Genomic DNA, 25,082 nt, shown 5'->3' on the forward strand with positions numbered 1-25,082 from the left:
TCAGATTGTTCTATATTAAGCGTTGGATAACTGACAACTTGCTCTGAGACAGCATAAGGCCCCTCACATCGTGATGAATGGCAGTTCCCATCGTAACCAGCCAAGCACAGACGTTTATACAGTGATGGCTGTGAGAAGCACCTGTGGAAACTCCTGATCCTTGGGTGATGAGAAACTGGCACTAAAGTAATTTCTCCTTTTCATTACACACATGCCCACCTCCAACTTGTAGGAGGGAGAAAAGCCTCGCTGAGCATTGGACTCACCAGTTTGATTACTGGTTCTTCAGAAGGTGGAGATTCCCTGGCTGCTGCTGCTGGCCTTGTATGTGAACCCAGTGGGGTATGTGCAGATAGGAATATTTAGCAGTGTTGGGAAGATGCTTGGTCACTAGTGCTTCATCCTTGCAGTGAGGATAGGAGGGCTCAAGACTATTTAAGAAAAAATGGCCTCTAAAAGCACCTGAGCTGTTGGTGGGCTTGTGTGGCCAGTGAGAGCTGAAAAGAGCAGTGCTCCCCATTGCCACACACCAAAAGAAACTATATATATATATATAAATATATTGGCCATCTATCACCTAACAGGGACCAAGCTCTCCTGACTCTGTAAATGTACTGGCCCAGCGTCTGAGATCACAAGCTTGTGCGTTTATTTCCAAGTAGAATCTGCCAAATGGTGAACATATTTCACCGTGGTCCTCAACACAATGATATTTCAAAGCATGACGACAGCAAATGGATTTTTTATCTAACAGAGCTGGTGAAGGGTCTGGAGCACAAGTGTGATGAGGAGCAGCTGAGAGACCTGGGATTGTTCAGCCTGGAGAAAAGGAGACTGAGGGGAGACCTTCTCACTCTCTACAACTGCCTGAAAGGAGATTGTAGCATGGAGGGTGTTGGTCTCTTCTCCCAAATAGCAAGTGATAGGATGAGACGAAATGGCCTCAAGTTGCACCAGAGGAGGTTTAGATCGTATATTAGGAAAAATTTGTTCCTGGGAAGGGCTGTCAGGCATTGGAAGAGGCTGCCCAGGGAAGTGGTTGAGTCACCATCCCTGGAGATGCTTAAAAGGCACGTAGATGAAGTTCTTAGGGACATGGTTTAGTGCCAGAGTTAGGTTATGGCTGAACTTGATGATCTTGAGGGTCTTTTCCAACCAAAATGATTCTACGATTGTATGATCTGTCTGGGCGCAGTGATATCATCCTGGTTCTTGGGACGTTTGACTCTGGTGGGAACCAGCTGATCCAAAAGGCTTTTATCCAACAACAAACCCATTTTTTCAACAAAAAAACCCACTCTGACGCTCCCATTCTGGTGCTATGGTGTTTTCTCCCAAGAAAATTCAAAGATAACATTGAAAGTACTTTAGAAGACCTCAAAAAGGTTTCAACACTTAGTTTCGTTGAGGAAGAGCATCTTTTTGAGTAGTATCCCTACCAGAAAAAACTGTCATTGAAACTGGAGCCCTGACTAGGACAAAGGGTCCCTCTGCCATCTGGAGAGCTCAGACCAGGCAAGGACACAGCAAAGTGCTCTCTTGTTACTGTCCTGTTAAGCCTCACTCCTCAGATGTGCTGCTGTCCTAGGATGTAGGCAGTGGGGTGGCCAGAGGGGCACAGGACATAGCTGGGCGAGGGACATACCAGTACATGTGGCTCTGGGAAAAATCTCACAATAACAAACCCAAATGACTCTTCTCTCCACTGGTGAAAATGTTATTTTTCCCATTAAAAAGGAAAATAAAGTGTAAAACCAGATTCCAGGGGAGAGGTCAGAATGAAGCAAAAGGATTTTGGTTTTGATGTGCGGTCACCTTTCCCTGTGCTTCCCCCTGCCCTGGTTGGGAAACGTGCTCAGACCTGAGAGAAAGGACTGAGGTGGGCAGAGAAGTGTCCCATGTCCTTCCCAGCTGGCTGACTCCACGCTGGTTGGGACACAGGATGGAGATGTCAGCAGAGCTCGGTGGCTCTCTCAATGCACTGCCTTGTATTTCATTATTACAAAGCAACGGATAAAGGAGGAGACCCCTTTTCTGCCTCATCCATCCTGGCGTCTGGCTCATTATCCCTCACCATGCCATTTAAAACCTCAGAGGAAAATTTGAAAAATATGAGGCCATTTGCTAACCAGGAAAAGAAATATCACATGCATCGGTATAATGGGTTTAAATGCAGATGTCATTATGTCCAGTGTCTTGTGCTAAATGTGTATTCTGAACAGCTCAGGCTGCAGTGCTCCTTTCAGGTTCCAGCCCTGTTTGCTAATGGTCATGGGTGTGCGCTTTTATGTGGCGACACTTAAAGCCAACAATGGTCACGCTAAATAGTTGGCCTGTTAAGTAATTAGCCAGGAATGAAAATCAGAGGCGCTTAAAAGATTCCATTTACCCCCCTTCTGCATTCATTTTGATTCTGACTCCATGTCCCCTCTTCTTGTGCCACACGCAGGCCCCCCTTGCCCAATGCCAGGGGTTGGTATTTGGGGGACATGACACAGCAAGAGAGACCTGTGTCGACTTTTACCTCGTTGCAAGGAAACCACAAAACAGAAGGTGAATGTGATTCCAGGAACACAGGGAATTGCAGCAAATAATTAAAAAAAAAGCTGTGGATGTCATTAATCCCGAGCCTGTTCCCTTGCTCGTTCCCGCCAGCTCTACTGTACTATGAAGCTGTTTGCACCTTTAGCCACTACCCATCCATTTCTCTCAGCGTTTGCAAGAGGTTGGCTCATTTAGCTGTTGGAAAACCAGGCATTTGGGGGATCTTTGCTCATTCCCATGCCTAATCTTCTCCAAGTACAAAGTACTAAGTACTTGCCCAGAGAAGTGTTTGAGTCATCGTCCCTGGAGGTGTTTAAAAGCCGTATAGACGAGGTCCTTAGGGACATGGTTTAGTGCTAGGGTTAGGTTCTGGTTGAACTTGATGATCTTGAGGGTCTCTTCCAACTGAAATGATTTTATGATTCTATGATTCTAAGGGATCTGCTTTGGAATATGTAGAGACCAGCTCTCTTCCTCTCTTGCAGGCTATATATCCTGGGAGTCTGCAAATCACAAAGTGCTGCAGTATCGACATAGAGGAGAGAATCAAGGCACATTCCTGCCCGATGTTTGGTTGCAGCATCAAGCATCACCTGGAAAGGCACTGACCTCAGTACAGTGAGTCCTCTGTCCTCTCACTGGGTGGGGAACCAGGCCTGACCACACCATAAAAGCAGCCACCAGCTCAATATATTCTGCACATTGCTCCACCTCTGAAATGTCCCGTGGAGCTTAGAGGGCAACAGAAGTGCAGCTTTTTACAAAAACGCTGTTGCAGCTCGTCTTGGCTTGGAGTGATGGGGTTATCTGTCCCAAGTAGGATGTGGGAACAGCGACAGATCACAGCAGCACACTGCCTTCCTCTCCTCCTCTCCCTCAGTCACCAGGAGCATTTCCCCACACTCTCCTGAGCACCAGCCCAGCTCTTTCCTGCCCTTTGATCCTTACCACAAGTGATATTTTGGCTATTAGAGGTAACTTGCTGGCACTCTCTCAGTATTTGGTGGGTAGGAGCAATATCCTAATCTTGTATTTATATAAATCCCTGCATGCTGATGATTTGTAGCTCCTTGCAACCACTCTTTGAATGCCATCCTGGGTGGCAAAATTATCTTTTCACAAGTAATTTTCCTGAAAAAAATACTTCCAGTGCTGTTAGTTGAGTTGGGGTTGCCGCAAAATTCTCTCTTTTTCTTAGCACGCTCCCATTTAGTGGGTAAGACAAGGGGTGATGGTTTTAAACTAAAGAGGGGAGATTCAGGCTAGAGATGGGGAAGAAATTTTTTACTTTTTCCCATTTTTTACAATGAGGGTGGTAAAATACTGGAACAGGTTGGCCAGAGAAGTGGTAGATAGCCCATCCTCAGAGACAGAATCACAGAATTAGGGTGCCAGAGCACTGGAATGGGCTGCCCAGGGAGGTTGTGGAGTCTTCTCTGGAGACATTCAAAACCCGCCTGGACACATTCCTGTGTGATCTGCTCTGGTGAACCTGCTTTAGCAGGTGGGTTGGACTGGATGATCTGCAGAGGTCCCTTCCAACCCCAACCATTCTGTGATTCTGTGATTGGGGGACCATCTTTCATCTGAGGATCTTGAACCATTTTAGGAATAGAAATCCCTCCAGCAGCCGCACACAAAGGTAGGATTTGGCTGTGAAAGCTGGTATGGGGTTTACTTACTCACTGGCTCTGCTCCTTTGTCCAATGCTGTGGTGATGTGACCCCTGATAACAGACTTTTCTTCTTGCTTCACTGATGACAGCAAATCACACCCACTGGTGTAAGGTATAAACTCATAAATTCCGATGAAAATGGAAACAATGTCTGCATGACTTTGACCCAGTCAGAGCATCTGTGTGTAGGCACTGACATCGCTATTGCTGCTTGATCCAAATTAGGTACAAATCCTACGCTGACGGCATCCATAATTTCTGCATAGTACCTATCATGCTGTCTAAATGCTTCCCAAAATTAGACAAGACAATGTTTGCAGCATCAACACATTCAAAATGTGCCTTAAATCAACAAATTTTTAGAATGCTGCTTTTTCTTCACCCTCAGGTGGCTGAATGGAAAGGAAAAACAACTTATCTCCTTCTCTAAACACAGCTCACTTATACAAATATATTCCCAGTTAAGCAGCAAACAGAAATGATGTTATGGGACTCAAGAGCCAGACTGCCATTAAGACGCATGTGTAATGGATGGCTTAGCTCAGAGCTGCGCGCTAAGTAGCGGAGCCCCATTAGTTCCCTTCCTCAAGCAAAGGTCAGTTTTCACACGAGTAAATCTTCCGACCGGACAGAAGTTTCTCATATCTCTAAAGAGACTCTGAGGAGCAAAGCCTCCCCGCAGGCAATTTATTACACCTTCCCCCGGGTGAACGGAGCAGGGGGCCACACTGAGAAGGCTGCAATAAATTGTCTGCAGGGAGCCTTGTCTGCCAGCACAAACAAGGTCTGAGTCGCTGTATTTATACGCTGTGGCTGGGTGGGAGGAGGGGGTTTGTAGGGCTGCTGGCTTTTGAGATCTTTCCTCTTAGCGTACGCACAGCTGATGCACACCAACCAGCAAAACACAGGCTGTACAAAGAGATGTGGGTTATGGCATGGTTTTGCTGGACTTCATAGACAGAGCAAATCACAACCCCCCCCTGAAATCAAGCTTAGTTGGGCTGGGTTGGTTATGTGGGTTTGATATTCTGATTTTTGCTATTGTTTTTACAGTACCCCAGCAGTGCATGGATCTGTAGAGATATAATATGAGCAGGAGATGTCTCTTTGTCTCCCTTATATGTAATATAAACCGCCTGCAAGCTTGGTGTGGGGAGTTACCAGCTCAGTGCTGGTGCAGAGACTGCGTGTGGAAGGAGCTTAGAGAAGAGACGACTAGCCACGAGGATGAGAACAGAGCACCCCAAAGTGCTGAAACATCTCAGGGAAGTTCCCTGAACAATCCTGGGAGGATCAAGCTCCATGGCAAAGTGGGGTTCAGCGCCACCCTTCTTGCAGCTTCCCCTGCAGAGGGGTCTGCAAGGGAAGACCAGAGGAGCAGAGCAGTTTGTGTATATATGTTTTCTCCCCAGCGTCTTCTCCTGGGTGCTAGCAGGTGAGATGAAGCATATCCGTGGGTGGGAGCAAACTCTGCCACTTCTTTCCCTCTCCCCTGGCTGCAAAAATGATGTATTTGATAATCTCCTCAGGCCTCTCTCCCTAGTTCCTCTAAACCCCTGTCTCGCACCATGGGGCAGAGAGAAAGTTGCTCCTTCCCTCTCCTTGGAGGAGAGAGATGGGAGCTGGTGATTCCTCATTCCTTGTCTGGAGCAGTGCGTTGGAGTGCCACATACACCTCTCTGGTGGGGAAAACTGTGGATGGAGGAACATCCCATTACAAGTGAGACAAATAAATTGCTCTGGTTAATTTAGTGTGGTTCTGTTCCGCTCTTCCTGCTGCAGCGAGCTGCTGTCATCACCACCCCCTAATCTAATTTCTTGGAGAGATGCAAAGCTGAGTGGAAATGAATGGCTCACACAGCCATGGTGTGCTGGGATCGCCACGTGAGTGAGCCGGGCAAGTTGGAAGCAGGATGGCATGAATCTGCACCCTGTACATGTCTTCTGGCCAATATGGGAGGCAGCAGCAGGTTGTAAGGTCCATCCAGCCCCATGAGCAACCCCTATTACCAAGCACTGTCTCCCTTCCAGGGTTAGCTGTTTCCAAATGGTCTCCCACTTCTCTTACTGTTAACATTAATCCTTTTCTAATGGAACACATGTTTAAACACTGGATATAAAGGAGAGCTGAAAACCTAAAATAGCATAAGTCCTCATTAGCAGCTGAAATCTGGTCCAATTCCGCTCAGGCAGTCGAGCAAAACCTTGTAGATGAAGTGAAATAATAATTTGAATTTATGGGCTGCCCTTGACGCACACAGAAGGGATTCATCAGGTGAAAAGAGGTAGCTGCAATGTAGATGCCTACCTCTGAGTAGGGGTTTCAGGTCAGAGAAGAGATGTAAGTATTTTAGACTGCAACTTATTGAATTCCAAAGCAGTCATCTAAAATAAGTCGGATGAATTGATCCTGAAAAATGCCTGTTTCTTGCCAGTGGTTACACAGGGAGGCTGCACTAATTAGCCCTGACATAGAACCATCTGCCAGGTAAACATCTCAAGTTTGGTGTGGTGAGACACACCTCACACATCTGCCCCACCAGGCTCAGACCTGGGCCACCGCTGGTGCACACAGAGCTACGTTCCTTCAGGGTGAAGAAAGCGATGGCACGCGTGAGCTTTGCACTCTGCGTTTCAGTGCTGGTCTCTGATTTAAGACCACTTTGTTCTATAGTAACTGTGGTAACCTCTCAAAACATCCGACCTCAATATTGAGAGTCCTGAGCCCCCACGGTTCCTGTGCTGACTTCAGCCTAGCCAGTGTGTATGAACACATGCCAGACGTTGCTGGACACAGGCATTCCTTTGTGGGAATATTGCTGGGCCATAGATACAAACTCTGCCCCACAGTGCATTTGAGGTTTTTTTTTTGTTTTCTGAAAGAAAAACCTTTCCACGTGAGAAATGTTCTGATTTAGCATGACGACTTCTGCAGTGAGTTGACACTGTTTAGCTGGTGGAGCTACCCTGAGAACACATATATTTATTTGTGGGAAAAGATCCACCAGTGAGGTGAATGTTATTTGCTGAGTTTGTTCATATAAATTAACAGCGTGACAAACAACTAGAAGGTAAAGAGATCACACCCATGCTGGTGGTTCCCTAGCTAAGAATTGCTAATCCCACAAGGCCATTGTTTGGGGGTGAGAATTCACTGGAAAGACTGGCCAGCTTTACTTTCCATGAACGAACAGCATATCTATGCCTTGGTCCATTCTCACCTCAAAGATTTACACAACAGGAGTCACTTTACCTTCCTTCCCCTGCCTGGGTGAGTCAGAGCAAAAACCTTCCTTCCCTGTCAAAACTATAACAACCTTTGCTGGAACCCCTGCCAGCTCTGTTTTCCTCTGACGTCCTTGCTGCTCCTGGGTTCTCCACACTTTGCTCACGTTCGTGCCCTTTGCCATGCAGCTCACGTTGTGAGGTACAGCTTCACTGTTCTAGTCTCAAAACACTTCTGCAAAATCAACTAATTAATCCCTCTGTCCTTCATCCCCATCCTTCGCTTCACCTAGACTTCAGCTGGCTTGGTTTGTCTGGCTCCTCAGTTTATTGGCCTCCCCACTTTGAGAAGGACAAGGAATTACTGGAGGGAGTCCACTGGAGAGCTACAAAGATGATGAGGGGTCTGGAGCATCTTTCTTATGAGAAGAGACTGAGAGAGCTGGGTCTGTTCAGCCTGGAGGAGAGAAGCTGAGAGAGGATCTCATCAACATTTATAAATATCTCAGGGGTGGGTGTCAAGAGGGATGGACCAGACTCTTTTCAGTGGTGCCAAACGATAGGATGAGGGGCGACAGGCAAATGCTGAAGCACAGGAGGTTCCATCTGAATATGAGGAGAATCTTCTTTACTTTGAGGTGCCAGAGCCCTGGAACAGGCTGCCCAGAGAGGTTGTGGAGTCTCCTTCTCTGGAGACATTCAAACCCACCTGGACACATTCCTGTGTGATCTGCTCTGGTGAACCTGCTTTAGCAGGTGGGTTGGACTGGATGATCTGCAGAGGTCCCTTCTAACCCCAACCGTTCTATGATTCTGTGATTCTGTGATCTGCACTGTAAACCCTCTGAGGCAGGGAATAAGTTTCACCAACAACCATGGCACTCCCTCTTGCTTTCATGTATGGCTTTAAAGCTATTTAAATGGGTATTAGCAGAGTCCCATAAAAATAATATTGCACAAGGATAGCCATGGGGCAGCTCACAGCTGCCTGAGCAGTTCTGACTGCTTCCTAGATTCCTAGTGAAGAGCTTCCAGAGAAGCTCTAGATGACAACCTGAAGACAGAGAGGCTTCAGTTTGCTGTGCAAGTGTACGAGGGCAGAAGCATTTTCTTCTGAACTAATGCCTAAGAACATCCTTCTTTGACACAGTGCTGTGAAATTTTTTGTCTTTGATTATCGAAGAGAGTAAAGACACTGGACATCAATGTTCAACAATGTCAAACCTCAAGGAAACTTGTGTCAGAAGACAAAACTACAACAGTGCTGCAGAGATTTAAACAAGGGAGGAGAATTTCACACTGCAGAACTTGTGAAAGCTTCTATTTTCAGCACGGTTCTTCCAAGAAGCCTTTGCTTAAAAAGGCATGCTTCCCTTTAAATGTACTTTCAAAGCAGTCTAGAAATTATGGCATCTTTGGTAGGCATGCTGCCCATCAGCATTGCTGCAGGCATGTTAAAGGTAAAAGCAATTTGATGGTCACATAAAAGGTGAAAATGGTTCCTCTGTAGCTTCTCCTCTTCACAAACTACCAGTTAGTGTTCTTGCCTGAAGCTTCATGTCTCCAGTTGTTATCCAGTGTGGTTGAACTGTACATTTACTTTGACTAGAGGGAAAAACCCACATGATGACTAAATCCTGATACAGTAAATAGATTTATCTGTAATGAACATCTGGCACATCCAGTTACTTGTATTACTATCCCCCCAATTAGGACCCCCAGCACCAACCTAAGCTTTTTCAGCTTGCAATAATGCAAGAAACATATCTGCAAACACAGGCAAACCTTTTCCAATGATACAGTAGGTGTCATGGACACCCGTTCCATTAAAAATTAGTACATTTGTAACTATCTATGGTACAGCATTCGTTATCTTTGCTTTCTACCTCCTGGCAGCAGGGGACAGGGAACATTCTGTTTAAAGGTATGGATAGGATGTGGATGGCTCTGCAAGCTGTTGTGCACCGTGAGATTATCAAAATACAGCCCTGTCTATGGATGGGTCTCTTCACAACCTTTTCTTCAGCCCTTGCTTTAGTTCCCAAGCCAGAACTGAAACCGCTGGGTAAGAGATACCTGGGGCCTTCCCAGCTTCAGCCAGCTGGCTGGCATCCATTTCTTCTCCAATTGCCTTCTGCTCAGATTAGATTTGGAGATGGACATGGGAACTCTGTACTGGGAAACTTCTTGCCACAGTCTAACATCCACAGGGAAAATACGCAGTAGAAAAGCCATGGTAAGTTAATGCCCTTTCCTAACACTCGAGGCATCTGGTCTTCCAGTCCAATTCAAATTATAACTCGCTGTGACAATCCAGTCATTACTACCACAAATAAGAGTATAAGCCCATAGTCAGTCTTGTTTTCACACACTTTTCAGATGCTGAATGCTGACTTTTCTGCTATGGATTTCCCCTATGGGTTGCAATTCCAGAAAAGGAGAGGTCACTCATTTACTAGCTCTTGTATGGATCCATAGTCCTAAAATGGCTCTTGGCTAAGATCCTGCTAGAATGACTTGTCTCCACTGTGCTGCCAGCTCTCATAAAACAATACAGATGGCAATATTTATGCTCATTGAGTGGTCTTTGAAATGAGTATGAGAATGGCTCAGGAGCACCGGTTTTCACACATTTAGCAGTTCCTCTCCTATAATCTGCACTTAGTTCTTGCTAAGTCAGAGCTTCCCTGCTTTATGTGGGATCTCTGTCCTAGTGCGGACTCCTCAATTTGGCCCCTAGGCAAGATGCCTGATAACAGAGCTGCTGTCTTCTTAATGTGTTCTTAATTTTTTTTTTGTTTGTTTTTTAATTTGCCTAGAAGTCTATCAGTTTTGCAGAAGAGCACCAATGGTTTTGTGTAGTTCTAAGCACAAGTGGGTCTGGATCATATACACTGGAAATGTTCAGCTCTGGATCTACCCTTATGGTTTGAAGCACCCAAAATGTAGACTAAGCTATTCTCTTGGGAGACAGCAGGACAGTTCTGGAGTCATGGGGTTTGCACAGCCTTAGTTTGTCCTAAGATAGATCCACCACTAAATATGAGGATGTAACAGAACAAAGAGTCTCTTCCCTTGAGAAGTCTCCCTTGTAATTGAAGTTAAATGAATGACTATCACTATGCAGGGGAAAAGAGCTTCACTCAGGGGAGGAAACTCAAAAGTAGGTCTACATTTTGTGCGGGTACTATGGAATGAATGAGAGTGATGTCAGATGTAATATAACACTAGAGTGGAAAGGCTAACAGAAAAAGACAGAGTAACACTGCACTGGCTAGTTCTAGACATCAGCTATCCATTAAAAGTAAGTCAAAGCCCTCAACTTAATTTTGTACATATGTCATCCCAGCCCCCAGTCTCTCTCTGGGTGTTTTAAAGCTGCAAGAGCAAATTTGTCTTCTCAGAAATTCTCTCACTCGGAGGCAAAGACACTATGCACACAGGAGCATTGGCAGCTTCTCTCGGCTTCCAAATACTAACAGTACCTTGCAAAATTCCCAAATGAAGAGAAATGCTCCCAAACTACGATAATCTCCATTAAAACCTCTCTAGTCTGGTCCAGTCTTTGAACATATTCTGTGCCCATGCAGAAGCCAACTGGTTGCCATAAAATGCCATCATTTGCTATTTGTAGGTAATTCATTATACCATGATGTGGTTCAGTCCAGAAGGCAAATACGACAGAGCTATAGCAGGATTAATTTGGTCCCTGACACAACGCACACCCTGGGCATAACCCAGAGGAAATGGGTGACTCACTGGTGAGTGTTTTCTCTCCAGGTGACTGTCTCAGGTTGAGTATCCTGACAGAAAGACATATTTGTTCTGCAGTCCTACCCAGCTTGGATTTCCCGGAGTTCAAACCCCACAAATAAAAATGTAAAGACATAACGTTTGATCTTGCCCTCATACAAGTTTCTCTCTGGGCAGCGACGGGTGTTAGTGTGGCTACTACCCATTTACACTTGTGTGAGAGGAGTTTCAAAGCTGAAGAGCTCAAAAAAACCCGCTGTAAAAGTGTTTGTTTGTCCACAGGCGTTTCTACAGCGTGAGAACCCGACAGCCTCGTTTCTTGCCCTCTGGGAAATGGGTCATCCACAGCTGTATCCCATGGGAAGGGCTTCCCATCACTTACCTGACACAAAAGTACAAAACAACCGGTCCTGACTTTTTGGGGAAGTCATGTTCCAGCACCCGGCGGTCCAGCTGAAGCCAGTTCAAGTGCCCCCTGCCAAGAGAAGAGACAGTTTTGAGCCCCGCACGAAAGAGGTTTCTTGCTACTCGTTGCAATGAGGTCTGAGGTGTTACAAAGGTGCAGCAAAGCCATGCTGTTTGCCCTCGGCTATTGCATGATATTTGAAAAAAACCACACAGTAAATGTTTGAGGACTGGAGGCGATATCATCCTGGCAACGTTTCAGTCTGGGAATTGAACAGCTAAAGTTCAACCTGTCAGGGTGAAAGCTGGCAGGACAGCCCAAAATGTTACGAGCTTCACCTTTTTATTACAACCCCCCGGAGTGATCGTATCATTAAAAGTTCTGTCAAGATTTTCATTAGAAATCCTTATTGCTAAGAGTTTCCACAATGCCTGCAATATTTCACTCAAGGCTAAACCTGACTACACAGCCTCAGACAGTTTATTTACCACCCACATGCCTGCAATAGCCTCTCTAGGTTTTCCCAGCCATGGTTTTTCCTCCTTCAGAGAGCTCCTGAAATACAGCTGCTCCATGAAGCGTTCCAGCTCCAATTACCACACGCTGCCTTTTCTTTTGCCTACATGGTACCTGTCGCTAGTATTTTCTCCTATAATTTATCCATTCGTGCCTTGCTGCTGGAAGCTTTCCTGAGCAAGAGCTCTGGTCTTTGTCACGTTCCACACATTGTGGAGCGCTGTGTGCACGTGAGAGGTATTTTATAATTACCATTATTTGTGTTATAGAGGCATCTCACTCCCCAGCTAAGAAAAAGCCCCCATTAAATTAGGCACTGTGGAAATATATATGGTAAAATTCGGGCCCCACTGAAGTTGGCAGGAGTTTTGCCATTGCCTTCAGTGATGCTTGGGTTACGTCCTGTGAGCATTTCGCTATTGATTTCAGTCAGCAGATTTCACGCGAAGGGAGAGGCGGCCCTTGCCTTCAGCACTCTGCTGTCTAGACAAGCAAGGGGAGAGAGAATTGAAGTGATTTTGGGGAGAATCTTGCAGCAAATAAAGCAGGAAATGGAACTCAGATGCCCTGAGCACTATTCCAGTGCTTATTCGCCATCTCTACAATAATTCTTCATTCCACCAAAAATGAAAAAAAAAAAAAAAGAAAAAAGAAAAAAAAAAGGCTTGGTTTATAAAAAAGTGTTACATTAACTTCTAGGATTGCCACAAGCCTTAGCAATGTACCCTGTCAGCAAACACACTCAGTTTTCACAGGGGTCTGCGGTTACTCCTTAGCAGCACATGTGCTTTGGGCAACTGAGAAGCCCCTTCGGAAAGCAAGCAACAACATCTATTTAGCTATTTAACCAGATTTGTAGCTCCCTCACTCCATCTTTTCTAGAAAAATAAACAAAGGGGAAGGTAACAGTTTCAGGAAGCTTTGAGTCACCTGGGTTCAATTTCAATTTCTGTACAGCTGCCCTGGTTTATGCAGATGCAGAAGAAAATGGGCAACTCGGGGACCTTCAAGCCCGGGGAGCTCCGGACTGTCCTGGAGACCAGCTGGGACATCACGCATAGAATCATCGAATCACTTTGGTTGGAAGGGACCCTTGAAATCATTGAGTCCAACCATAACCTAAATCTAGCACTAAACCATGTCTCCAAGAGCCTCATCTATATGTCTTTTAAACTAAGGGATTCGAAATTACTTGTGAGCTCCACTCATTGCCCTGGTGGGTTCAGGATAAGACGTTTATAAATCTCATCTCACATTTTGCCATACAGAAGCCAGGTGTTCAGTTTAAGCAGCCTTTGCATCTATTTTGCAAGAATACCAAGTCTCTCAACTAGCTACAAGTGAGATATGTGGAAATGGGGACTTCTAAAACTATTCCTAGACATCTTTTGGTGTACAAAATAGATCAAAACCTTTTTTTTGTCCCCTGCTCTAGACATCTGTGTGTTTCTCTCTAAGATATTTTAAGTCTTAGGGGTTTTTTTTAATTTTTATTTTATTTTAGATAAAATTTTTAAATAAGTTTTTTCTCTATTTTTTTTCTCTAGGTAAAGGGCAGCCTGAACTGTGTTTTAAGGGCACAGACTTACTAGCAGCGTGGCTACTGGAAAGAGATAACATAATGCAGATTTTCAAGCCCAAATAGTCATTTCATGTGTCTCCGTCACTGTACATGTGCTGAGAGCGAATCTGCCCAGCTCGGGACAGTACTGGATACTGGGCAGGACTGGGGTGAGGCTGGCCATGTTAGCAGGGCTGGGTATGGGGACGAACTGGTCTTGCTCTCAGCCAGCTGCATGTGCAGCACGATCAGGTCTCCCTCCGTCATTTCTGCTGCTGGGATGCAGTTGCCCAGCACTAGTGTGGGATACCTGCATCATGCCCGGCTGCTCAGCACCGATGTGTGCTTTAACTAGGCTTGGTTTTTAGAAGACAGGTGCTCCGGGGTGTCAGACAATAAGCCTCGTTGGAAGATTCTCAGCCTGGACACCCAAAAATTAGAGGTGTCCACATTTTCCACTGCATCCCTCTTCTTGAAATCTGTCCTTTTCTTAATTTTTTTTTGTTCTGAAGTTTTCTTTTGAAAGGATTCAGGCTGAAATTAACTGTGAAGGCCACAGTACGCATGGGGATTGAAACTAGACATGCTCACCTATTCCTGGTCGAAGTACAAAGTGAGCATTTATCCATATAGACCAAGGTAGAAACACTGCCAGAGCAAGAAAAAGCCACGGTAAACCAGACATCCTATCCTGAACCTGTCCAGCTGCATTTGTGTCACCAAAGTAGCAGCCACCAGCAGCTGATGGCATTACACACCGGTTCCCACCGAGACCGATTTGTTGACAATGGACTTACTGTCTACTTCTATGTTTATTCAACAGAAATGTCTGGGTTTGCCTAAAGTGTACAACGAAGGGTTGAGAAGCTGTGGTGCACAGAACAATAATTCACTTCAAGGTATTTCTTCTTTGGAAAGACTTGATCTTTTCATTCGCACTGCATTTTAACTTGAGAAACTGGTTGATATAATCGGTGCAAAGAAAAAATATGCATATATGCATGCATACCAAGTGAGACATTTATATCGTACATGTACACGGGTGTGAGTACTGAATAACACATTTAATTGCCACTGAATTTTTGGGTTGAAGAGTTTCATTACTCTCATCTGCATGAAGCTTAAATCCAAAGCTCCTTGAGAGGAGGAAGGTCACTTAAATCACTGCCAGGAGGTAACTGCTCACTGTACTCAATTACCACTTACAATCTTTCATCGCTGAGGGTTGCTGCCCTGCAAATTGTCACCTAACTCCTTGTTTTCAAGTGTGTATGTGTGGCATGTAGAGAACAGCAGCAGTGAAGAGTCACCGGCATCCGCCTGCGAATGTGGTTTATCGGGGAGCCAAACTCCAGTGCTGTTACACCACAAACCGCTTGGCTCTGGAAGCTGTCTTGCTGTCTTCAGCAGAACTATTCATGGGGCACAATCCCATGTAAGACAGGGAAAAATATGGGTATATAACCCCAGGCATGTTGTAATCCTGACAGTTTACATGGACCGATTTAGGCAGCTTGCACTGGGATCCCATTCATACATGCCTGTGTCTAGCTGGATTTCCTTCACGGTTCAATTTAAAGACACAAAGTAGCTTTTGTTTCATTATTGCCATTGATTTGTTCGAGTATTTATATCAGTGTATTAACAAATAATGGTGCAAACAGTTTTTGAATGACCTATAGGGAGATTAAATATTGGAAGCCAGATAATTTTTCTCTCTTAGTTGTACTCAAGTTGGCAGTTAAACTGGTCTGTCAATAACAAATACATAATCACTTTTAGAAAAACAAACTGGGTCCATTTAGGTTACAGACTGAATATGGATTTTAGTGCCCAGGGTTCATTTTGTTGATTGCATGCAGCAGTTTTGTTTTCTTTTAACAGGGCTTTCAGTAAAGAATGGTACGTCAATGGATACTTTGCCTCCAGGTGGTTCTGTTTATACAGTTTTACTGGTTAGTGTCCAGTTTTCTAAAAAGTGGATCCACATTGATTTGTGTTATAAAGCTATTTGGACCAATAAACCGACTCACATCCCTTCAGTGTCAAACTCATGTTGAATTTAATGGACATTGAGAGAGATCAGTTCACGTAATAGAAACCATATAAACTATTTTACGTTTCTATCAATCATGATAGAAACAAAAAACCCCTTTAAGCTCACAGATTTTCTCACTTAAGGTCTTAATCCTTCAGCAGAAATACTTTTGAAGGGGTTGCAAAGCTCAAGGGGCTATGTGAGTTTAACTTTACAGATTTCGCAAAACGGTGGACTTGGCGACAAAGGAATTGGAGGGTTGCACCTTCCATTGGACTGGCTGTTCAACCAGAATGTGGGACACCTGGTCCCTCATTTTGGCTCTGCCACATGGCTGCAGGGTGGGAACAGGCTTCCCCCCAATTCCCAGAGATCAGACACTGTTCCAGGGAAAAGTGGTAGCCTACTCTTCCCTTGCCATCCCCTTGGCCATAGGATCCTGGGCTACACAAGGGCACTCTCTGTCATCCCCTTACCACGTTAGTGCGGTCTCTAGAACAAGTGTAACACAAATAACTCAATCCCTTGCAGTTTTTATTCTCTACATTAGCTGAAGAAGCCATTCTGCAGGTTCTCCTCTGCTAAGGGAGCAAAAGGGTTTCAGTCAGCTTTTGGCTGGGGAGCTGTGGGATGCAGAAGTTGGTAGTTCTCCATGGAGCAGGTGGCTCATGTCTAAGGACAAGTAAAAAGACGTGGAAAACCTGCCCATGGCCCAGATGGGTCTTCTGCAGCGAACAGAAGGGTCATCCTGACTGCTTGCTCTCAGTCAACTCTGGAAGGGCTGATGCCAAGGGAAAGGTTGGTTAGTGGAGATTCATATATAGCTGAACCACAGAAAAACAAGACCTTTCTCCATTCCTTTTCACTGTTAATCAACCAGCATATAGCTCTTCTGGCTTCATGGGAAGCTTGGCCCCACGTGCCGTACATGACACCCTTTTGACCTCTGCTCTCCCGCAGTTAATGGCTCACGCCATAAAGCGTTTCTATGATCATTAAAATAGGAGGCGTTATTCTCTCTTCCATAATAGTCTGACAATCTAATTTTAGTCACGCTGAATGCAGTAATGACCCTATATTATCACAAGAAACTATTAAGTCACCAATGCAAAGGTTGTTCATATTGATTTTCTTCTCAGGTTGTCATGATAGAGCACAACTAATGAATGGAAATCCCCAGTCCAAATCATTTCTAAATAAATTACTCTCATAGAGCCTTTACTCTTAAATAGAAGAATTGATTTGATACTTTAGCGGCTTTTCTTCTTTCTAAACTTGCAATTTAGCCAACCCCAGACTACATTTACGAACCAACCTTGTTCTGCTCTAGCTGGTTATGAGTTCCTTTCAAGTAAGGCGCACGGAAACTCAGTGAAGAGTGAAGAGAAGGAAATCTCTGAGGGCTTGTGTCATAGAATTAAAGGTTTTCTTTTTGTGTGCCTGGTCTGTATTAACTATAGGGCTGTGCTAGGTGCTCTGCAAACACACATTAAGAGACTGTTTTTCCTACTTTTTGAAGAAATAATTTTTTTTAAACTGCCATTTCACATTGCAGGTTAAGATCTGTAGTAGAGAGAGCCCAGTTTATTTTCTGAAGGTGACATGGGACATCTTTTTTCAAGACCCAGTCCAACTCCCCAGATATATTTTTTTTTGTCTGTGTTCAGTCAACTAAAACAATTATTGTTTGTGCCAACTTTTTTCAGAGCTTTTTACAACTGAGGAAGAATCACAGAATAGTTTGAGTTAGAAGGGACCTTCAAAGCTCATCTAGTCCAACACCCCTGCAATGAGCAGAGACATCTTCAGGGACATTAGGTTGCTCAGAACCTCATGTATTATATATATATATATATATATATAACATTATACACATTTTTTTTCGTCAAGATTATTTTCACAGCATTGAAGAAGCCTCAGTGTAAGGGCCAGGCTCACTATGGGACAGGAAAAGGACTGCAAACCAAACTTCATATTGGCTTGGACTCACTGGCATGCTGCTGGGTTGACTAGATTTAGTGAAAATTTCCCAAATCTTCCAACTGGGTTGGTTAAGCTCCTGCTAAAATGCACCCTGTGCCATACTGACTATGGGTCAAGGAGGTGACCGAGTGAGTGGAAGCACCACCTCACCCTTTGAAGTCTTGTCTAGACAGTGCGAATCCGCCTGCGTCTGCTGCGCATCTTTGAGCACTGCCTGGACGGCCTCCGTCAGCCTTTTGCGCTTCCTCCCATCGCTAACCCAGATCTTTGCTCACTCCACTCTGTGTTAAACCTGGAAGCCCCAGGGGAGGCTGGGCTCTCTCTAGTTGCTGACACCTCCTCATTAGCTTCCCGAGCGCTCCCAGGGGAGCCCTGTGCCTGCTCAGCTGAGCTGAGAGCTGGGACTTGTTCAGCTGCTCTCTGTTTGCAGTCTGACATGTGTTTCTTGTTTTTAACCTGTGCTCTTAGGACTGTTGAGGGAACATTTTCATCACTGAGTCTGCTTTGGCTTCTCTGCATGGCTCTCCTGCACCCCTCAGGCAGCACCCACTGAGTAACTTGCTCTTCCCAGTAAGAAATAACACCCTGGTGAAGAGTAATTTCCTCCCCCTGCTTTATAAGTTGCCAGTACCTCCTGCTGTTCCTTCTTTGAGGACCAGTCTCATTAATTTGGGTTGGGTTGGAGATCTCCTACAGGGCTGAGCTGCTTGTGTCAGTGAGATGGGGTGGATTCTGGGCTCTCCTCTGACTGAGGTCTTGCTTTGGCATGTGCCTGATGCTGAGCATCCCTCCATCCTGGGACCTGTGTCCTGAGATGGCTTCGGGCTGCCCAAGGCAGGTGCTTGCCAAAGAAACTGGCTCTAGAGGGGAGATTGCTGCTGAGTTGAGTGTGGATATGTTTGTGCAATTATCCAGCCACCTCTGATTACCCCATCCTGAATCATTATTCCAGTAGATAATTTACATTCCCCAGAAGGAGAGCAGAGCTGGCTCATGACAGCAGTACCACTGACTCAGCTGTTCTGGGAATCACAGAATCACAGAATGTCAGGGATTGGAAGGGACCTTAAAAGATCATCCAGTTCAATCCCCCTGCCAGAGCAGGAACACCCAGATGAGGTTACACAGGAAGGCGTCCAGGCGGGTTTTGAATGTCTCCAGAGAAGGAGAATCCACAACCCCCTGGGCAGCCTGTTCCAGTGTCCGTCACCCTCACTGAGAAGAAGTTTCTTCTCAAATTTAAGTGGAACCTCTTGTGTTCCAGCTTGAACCCATTACCCCTTGTCCTATCGTTGGTTGTCACTGAGAAGAGCCTGGCTCCATCCTTGTGACACTCATCCTTTACATATTTATAAACATTAATGAGGTCACCCCTCAGTCTCCTCTTCTCCAAGCTCAAGAGCCCCAGCTCCCTCAGCCTTTCCTCACACGGGAGATGCTCCACTCCCTTCAGCATCTTAGTTGCCCTGCGCTGGACTCTCTCCAGCAGTTCCCTGTCCTTCTGGAACTGAGGGGCCCAGAACTGGACACAATATTCCAGATGAGGTCTCACCAGGGCAGAGGAGAGGGGAAAGAGAACCTCTCTCGACCTACTAACCACCCCCCTTCTAATACACCCCAGGATGCCATTGGCCTTCCTGGCCACAAGGGCACAGTGCTGGCTCATGGTCATCCTGCTGTCCACCAGGATGCCCAGGTCCCTTTCCCCTACACTGCTCTCTAATAGGTCATTCCCCAACCTGTACTGGAACCTGGGGTTGTTCCTGCCCAGATGCAAGACTCTACACTTGCCCTTGTTATATTTCATTAAATTTTTCCCCACCCAACTCTCCAGCCTGTCCAGGTCTCTGGATGGCAGCACAGCCTCTGGTGTGTCAGCCACCCCTCCCAGCTTGGTGTCATCAGCAACTTGCTGACAGTGCACTCTAGTCCCTCATCCAAGTCATTGATGAATATATTGAATAGTGCTGGTCCCCGTACCAACCCTTGAGGGACTCCACTAGATACAGGCCTCCAACTGGACTCTGCCCCATTGGCCACGACTCTCTGGCTTGAATTGGCATTGGCTTGAAAGAATTGGCTTGAAAATCTTGGTTTTTGTTAGAATATAGGTGTGAGATGCATCTCCTTGATTAATATACAGAAAAACCTATTGCAAAGCAAGGTGGAGTATGGTGGGCACACATACAAGACATAGTCCATGTGTCAAGAACAGTCTAACTACAGAGAGAAACCAGGCAGCTGGAAAATAGTAGCAGAGACTATGCAGTAGCATTGAGAGGTCCCAGTCTAGGACTAATCGTAGCATTTGGCAGACCTTTAATGTTTCTCCAGCTCTAATTTTATACTTGCCTTTTAAACAGAGGGTAGAAATGGGCTGTCATGAGACAAAACCTTAAATTATGTGGTAATATCAGGACTTTGGGAGCTGGAGTTCAAGGCGAACAACCAACAGTGCCTGAGGTGACTGCAGTGTCGGGGTCCCATCGTTTGGTTTAGTGTAAGACTGTTGTGTGATTCCTGGTAAGCTCAAATCCTTTCCACAATGAAAATTTTATATTTAAAAATGCTTTTCATTCACGTGAAATTTGACAATCCCTTCCTTTCCTACACTTTCTTCTTTCAATTTTTCAAGAAACTCTAATCTGGGATATAAAACATCAGAAATAATAGAGTAATTTTGTGAGTGGTTTTTTTTTTTGGAAATAATTTAGCATTACTTTTAAGCCTGCTTGAGTGAATAAACTGATTAAAACTTTAATTGACTGGTTCCGCCAATCTGGTAATAATTTTGAACTAGCGAGTGGATCTTAAATCCATGAGAGCTTACATTAACCTTTTACCAATGCTAAATCACACAAACTCTTTGAACATGGGATGAGGAAAGGATTGTTACTGCTTCTGTACACCCCCGGCCATGTATAACTCGCCGTGAGGGGCCTCCAACCCTTGGAAGGAGAGACAGTACAGGACAGACTCCGATGTGAGGTCCATGCCTCCCTAGACCTTGGTCTAGGACTCTGGGGTTCTCAGGTCTTCTCCATTGGCCATTTTGCTCATGACAAAACTCCAGTGAGATTTCCTGTGATCTAAGAGTTGCCTCTTAGGTCTTTAATTCCTCGCACTTACGTTTCATCTGTGAATGCGATTCCAAAGTATTCCTTCTCCTTCAGGTTGAAATGAGATGCCACCAAATCAAGCAACTCCTTGGCCAAAAGCTTTGGCTGGAAAACAAGAATGAAAGAAAGTGATTAATGAGGAGAACTTGGATGTAACTGCACTGTGCTTCTGGAGGGAAATGCTCTCCTTGAAGGGGCTCCACTGCTGTTGCTTTTATGTTCCCTCTGGTGTTCAAGCTAAATCTGCAAGCACCGTTAGCTCCTTGAAATGAGCAGTAGTTTCCCTCCTAGGTAAATATTAAAAACCTGGCAATTTTGACCTCTTCAGGGACCTGCTGCCTGCCAGTGTTGAGATCTACCCTGACCAGCTCACTCATGCCTCTCTGATAACTTTAGTTGTTAAAGCTTTTTTATCAAGGACCTTTGCAAACACATTTCAGACACCCACTCTCGCACACACAGCACAGATGTATGCTCATAACACTAAGAAAATACATAGTGCCAAAAGATAGGATGTGACAGGACCAAATGAGAAGTAAATGACAGAACAAAATAGTTTCCCATTCAGTAGTGCTTGTCATTTAGGGATAACGATTTATGCACTTGGAAGGAAAGAGAAAAAGTAACACACACTTTCAAAATAAGTTGTAAGAGTGTAAAAGCCAAGCTCAGAGAAACTGTTCACCCCATATAAAGGACGGTGCATTACTGCCTTTTCTGCAAAACCTTATTTGACTTTTAAGTTCAATGCTTCCTTCTCCCTATGAATTTCTACCAGCTCTGCTGAGCTTCTGTGTTTCCTGCCGGGCTTCTGAAGTCTCGGCCATAACAGAGCTCTTGTCCTGTCGATCACTGGTAGGAAAACAGGGTACAAAGGCTCCAGGTAGATGCAGCCTGTGAACCCATGGCCCGTAAGAGCCCCAGATCCCAGAGCTGCGATGGTTACAGCAACACTGACACAGGTGAGAGATCCCAACAGTGTTCCCTGATGACTGCTCGTAAGGTTTTGGTCTACAAATATCTGTGCTGTGAGCCTCAGTGAAAATAAAGCTCTCTGCAGGCTTGATTGCCCCAGCGAGTCTGCCAAACAGCTGAGTCAGAATTACCCTGGACATGAACCTGTTGTTAAATGGAGATGAAATGATGATGCTGTGCAGAAAATGGGTGGTGGGGACCTGAGAGCCCTGCTGTTCTACTTGACTGCCCTGTCCTGTAAATACAAACACAGCTTGTGTTGAAAAAAAACCCCTTATTTGTACTTAACTCCCAAATAAATTCATAAGACTCTCAATCTCTCTCTAAAGATGTCCTTAAGCCCAGCACCGTCCTAGTACTGACACAGCTGATCCAAGCCTGAAGTTCTTCCCTGGCATTCGCGTGAACATTATGCTGTTTGCCTGCTACATCCCAGTGCAATTACCAGCGACATCCATACTGCTCCTTGTCTGTGCACCCAACATAAAGGTGGTTTCTAGGTCATGCCAGTGAAGAAAGAAGCAATAGCTGTGCCTAAATGCAGCACTAGCTGAAAGCAGCCTCCAAATACAAGTTAAGTTGCTGTGTGGGAAGAACAGCCTGGCAAGTAACAAATAGGTGGGATGCAACAAGCTTCATTTTAACTCCGAAATCAGACTTCTCAGGCACAACCGTTGGAGTATCTACTATGTCTACACTACGTGCTGCATTGCCTTTCACAGACTCCTGAACTAGCTCCCAGATGGGTGAGTAAACCAGATGTGGGGCCATGGTCATGTCCTTTGTCCCTTTGAGTCCCTTCAGGGACCCAAGCCAAGAGCACACCAACTCCACCAGTCTCTTTGGTGACTCCTCAGATACTTCTCTCCTGGTATTGTGCTGGGTGGGATGGACATTCCCAGCATCCCTGTCTGCTGTAAGATAAAACTCCCTTTGCCGGAGCATTTTAAGGACAAGCTACAGTCTGGCTTATGAGGTACCCAGGTACTGTGATGAAGAGGTAGTAAGACCACCATGTGACTTCAGAGATACAAAGGCTCTGTGCTTGTACTTACTGGTGGCGTTGGTTGAGTTTTCAGCTTAACGGCAGAAAAATGAACACAAACTTGTGAAGGAGAGACAGGAAGAGGGTTTTGTTCCTATCTGTCTACAACTACCTGAAAGGAGGTTGTAGCACGGAGGATGTTGGTCTCTTCTTCCAAGTAGCAAGTGACAGGACAAGAGGAAATGGCCTCAAGTTATGCCAGGGAAAGTTCAGATTGGATATTAGGAAAAAATTCTTCTTGGAAAGGGTTGTGAAGCAGTGGAACAGGCTGCCCAGGGAAGTGGTGGAGTCACCATCCCTGGAGGGCTTTAAAAGGTGCATAGACAAGGTTCTTAGGGGTATGGTTTAGTGCTAGATTTAGATTATAGTTGGACTTGGTGATCTTGAGGGTCTCTTCCAACCAATGTGCAGTCTGAGATCTTAAGTGTTGCTTTTCCCCCATCCCTGCCCAAGCCTCCCTGCCCCTTTCTCTCCTGATCAGGCCAAACTCTTCGCACCAGAAAGGGATTTCTTCCCAGCTCAGGGGTGGGACTGCATGGCCAGCGATGGTGGAGGAGAGGGCAGGACTGACCCCTCCATGGCCAAGGCCACTGGTGGAGCAGTTGGTGGAGGTGAACCTGTGCATCCCCATGACAGTGTGCATTGCTGGCACGGCGCTCTGTGGCTGGCACTGCCTGGCTCCTGGTGCTCTGGGGTGACTCAGTTATTTTGATAAATGGGCAGTTGTGCTGCCAAGCAAGGAAGCAAGCCATCGGCCAGCCTTGCTGGATGTCCCACCTGAGAGGGCAAGGGTGGGGAAGGGGGGCAAAAAAGCATGCCTCAAACACAGTGGCATTTTCCCAAGCCTGGGAGAAGCACTTGGAGGGGATAGGTTGAGCTTTTGTATTTTGCAAGAAAGCAGAACAGAGCAATAAATGGCTGATGTGAAACAAACTGCCCATGGGGAAGTGATGGGTCCCTCAGCTCCAGCCAGCCAGCACGGTCACAAGGGGTGCTGGACAAGGGGTGAAATCGCCTTCTGATCTCCAGCCACATCATGGAGCAGCGATGTCCAGCCTCCCTCACCCCCACACCGCTTCATCCAGCCCAGGCATCCAGTGAGGAGCAGGATCTGAAAGCACCTGCCTTCAGCCACCCTCCCCAGAGAGATGGGTAAATGCAACATGTTGCCTCCTTATCTCTGCTGAGTGAGACCTGGCTGCTGAAAAAGCCACGGCAAGGTGGTCGGTATGGTGTGACAACCTTCCCTTCTCTACTGCCCAGTGATGGCTGCTCCTCTGCCAGCATAGCCCCCCTTCTGCCCCCGGGGCTTGGCAGGAACATGATCCCCACTGCCCTTGTCTGGGGCCTCCTACAAAGCCTGTAGCAGCAGATAAGGCAGGATCACCCGTTGCCTTGCGAGATAAATGAAAAGAACAATAGATGCAGACCCAGCACTGGAGCGGTGCCAGGTTAGTTACTGGGCCAGTGTCCCTGAAGAGGCTTATGGTGGTGGAGTTAAGCCCTGCTAGTCCTCTCCAAGATTACTTTCTGCTCTCCTCTTAAGCTCTGCAAGGTTATTGTCCTTTCCAGTGAGATGAGTCCCGTGTCCTCACAACACAGATGGGCAACCTGAGTCTTTGGAGGGGGGAGGAGGAAGATGCCTTCTCCAGGTAGCAAAGACTCCTCAAGACAAATGTGTATAGCAGGGAAACCCTGCCAGGCACAAGCTGAGCTAAAGCCCGTCCCGCTGTCTCGGGAGAGACCCACGCGCTCAATGTTAACGGTTAATCTGCTTGGCGTTCGCGATGGGAACGGCTGAGCAATGACCTCCTTTCATGTGAGCCGTGCAGACAAAGAGCTCATTAACGATGCCTGTGGCAAGTTGTTTTAATTCATTATTAATTTCTGGACTTCATTTTCCAGAAGGTTATTCATTTTGCATTAATAAAAATTCTGTCACAGACACGTTAAAGAAGATGGGAACTGGTCTCTGAGAGCTGGGAAATCAATACAAAGTGCGCCCAGGATCTTCTACATCCAGTATAGTGGGATGGTCAGCAAGATAGATTGTGAATCCCTCAGGAATAATAAGTGGCATTCAAACCAGAAACCAAACTGTGTCCTCAGTGCTGCAGAGTTGGACTGTGGTGCCCTGTGAGCTGCCCGGGCAGCGGCTGGGACCTGTCTGCATCTGCTGCCCTTCATCTCCTCCTACCCATACCTTGCTGGCATCTTCTACGTAACCCGCGTCAGAAAAAAG

At 45.8% G+C, this 25,082-nt stretch overlaps 1 protein-coding gene across 2 annotated transcripts in view; it reads right to left on the bottom strand.

Annotated features, from left to right (window-relative positions):
- FRMD4A (FERM domain containing 4A) overlaps nucleotides 1-25,082 on the bottom strand; it is a 231,693-nt gene that overhangs the window by 87,563 nt on the left and 119,048 nt on the right. For both annotated transcript variants that reach the window (XM_065637321.1, XM_065637330.1), the window contains exons 3-4: nucleotides 20,831-20,925; nucleotides 11,580-11,672 (exon numbers count right to left, since the gene is read on the bottom strand). In XM_065637321.1, the coding sequence (XP_065493393.1) occupies nucleotides 11,580-11,672; nucleotides 20,831-20,925 (188 nt within the window). The remainder of the gene's footprint in view (nucleotides 1-11,579; nucleotides 11,673-20,830; nucleotides 20,926-25,082) is intronic.

This window comes from Caloenas nicobarica, chromosome 1 (genome assembly GCF_036013445.1).
Source record: "Caloenas nicobarica isolate bCalNic1 chromosome 1, bCalNic1.hap1, whole genome shotgun sequence".
Lineage (NCBI taxonomy): Eukaryota > Metazoa > Chordata > Aves > Columbiformes > Columbidae > Caloenas > Caloenas nicobarica.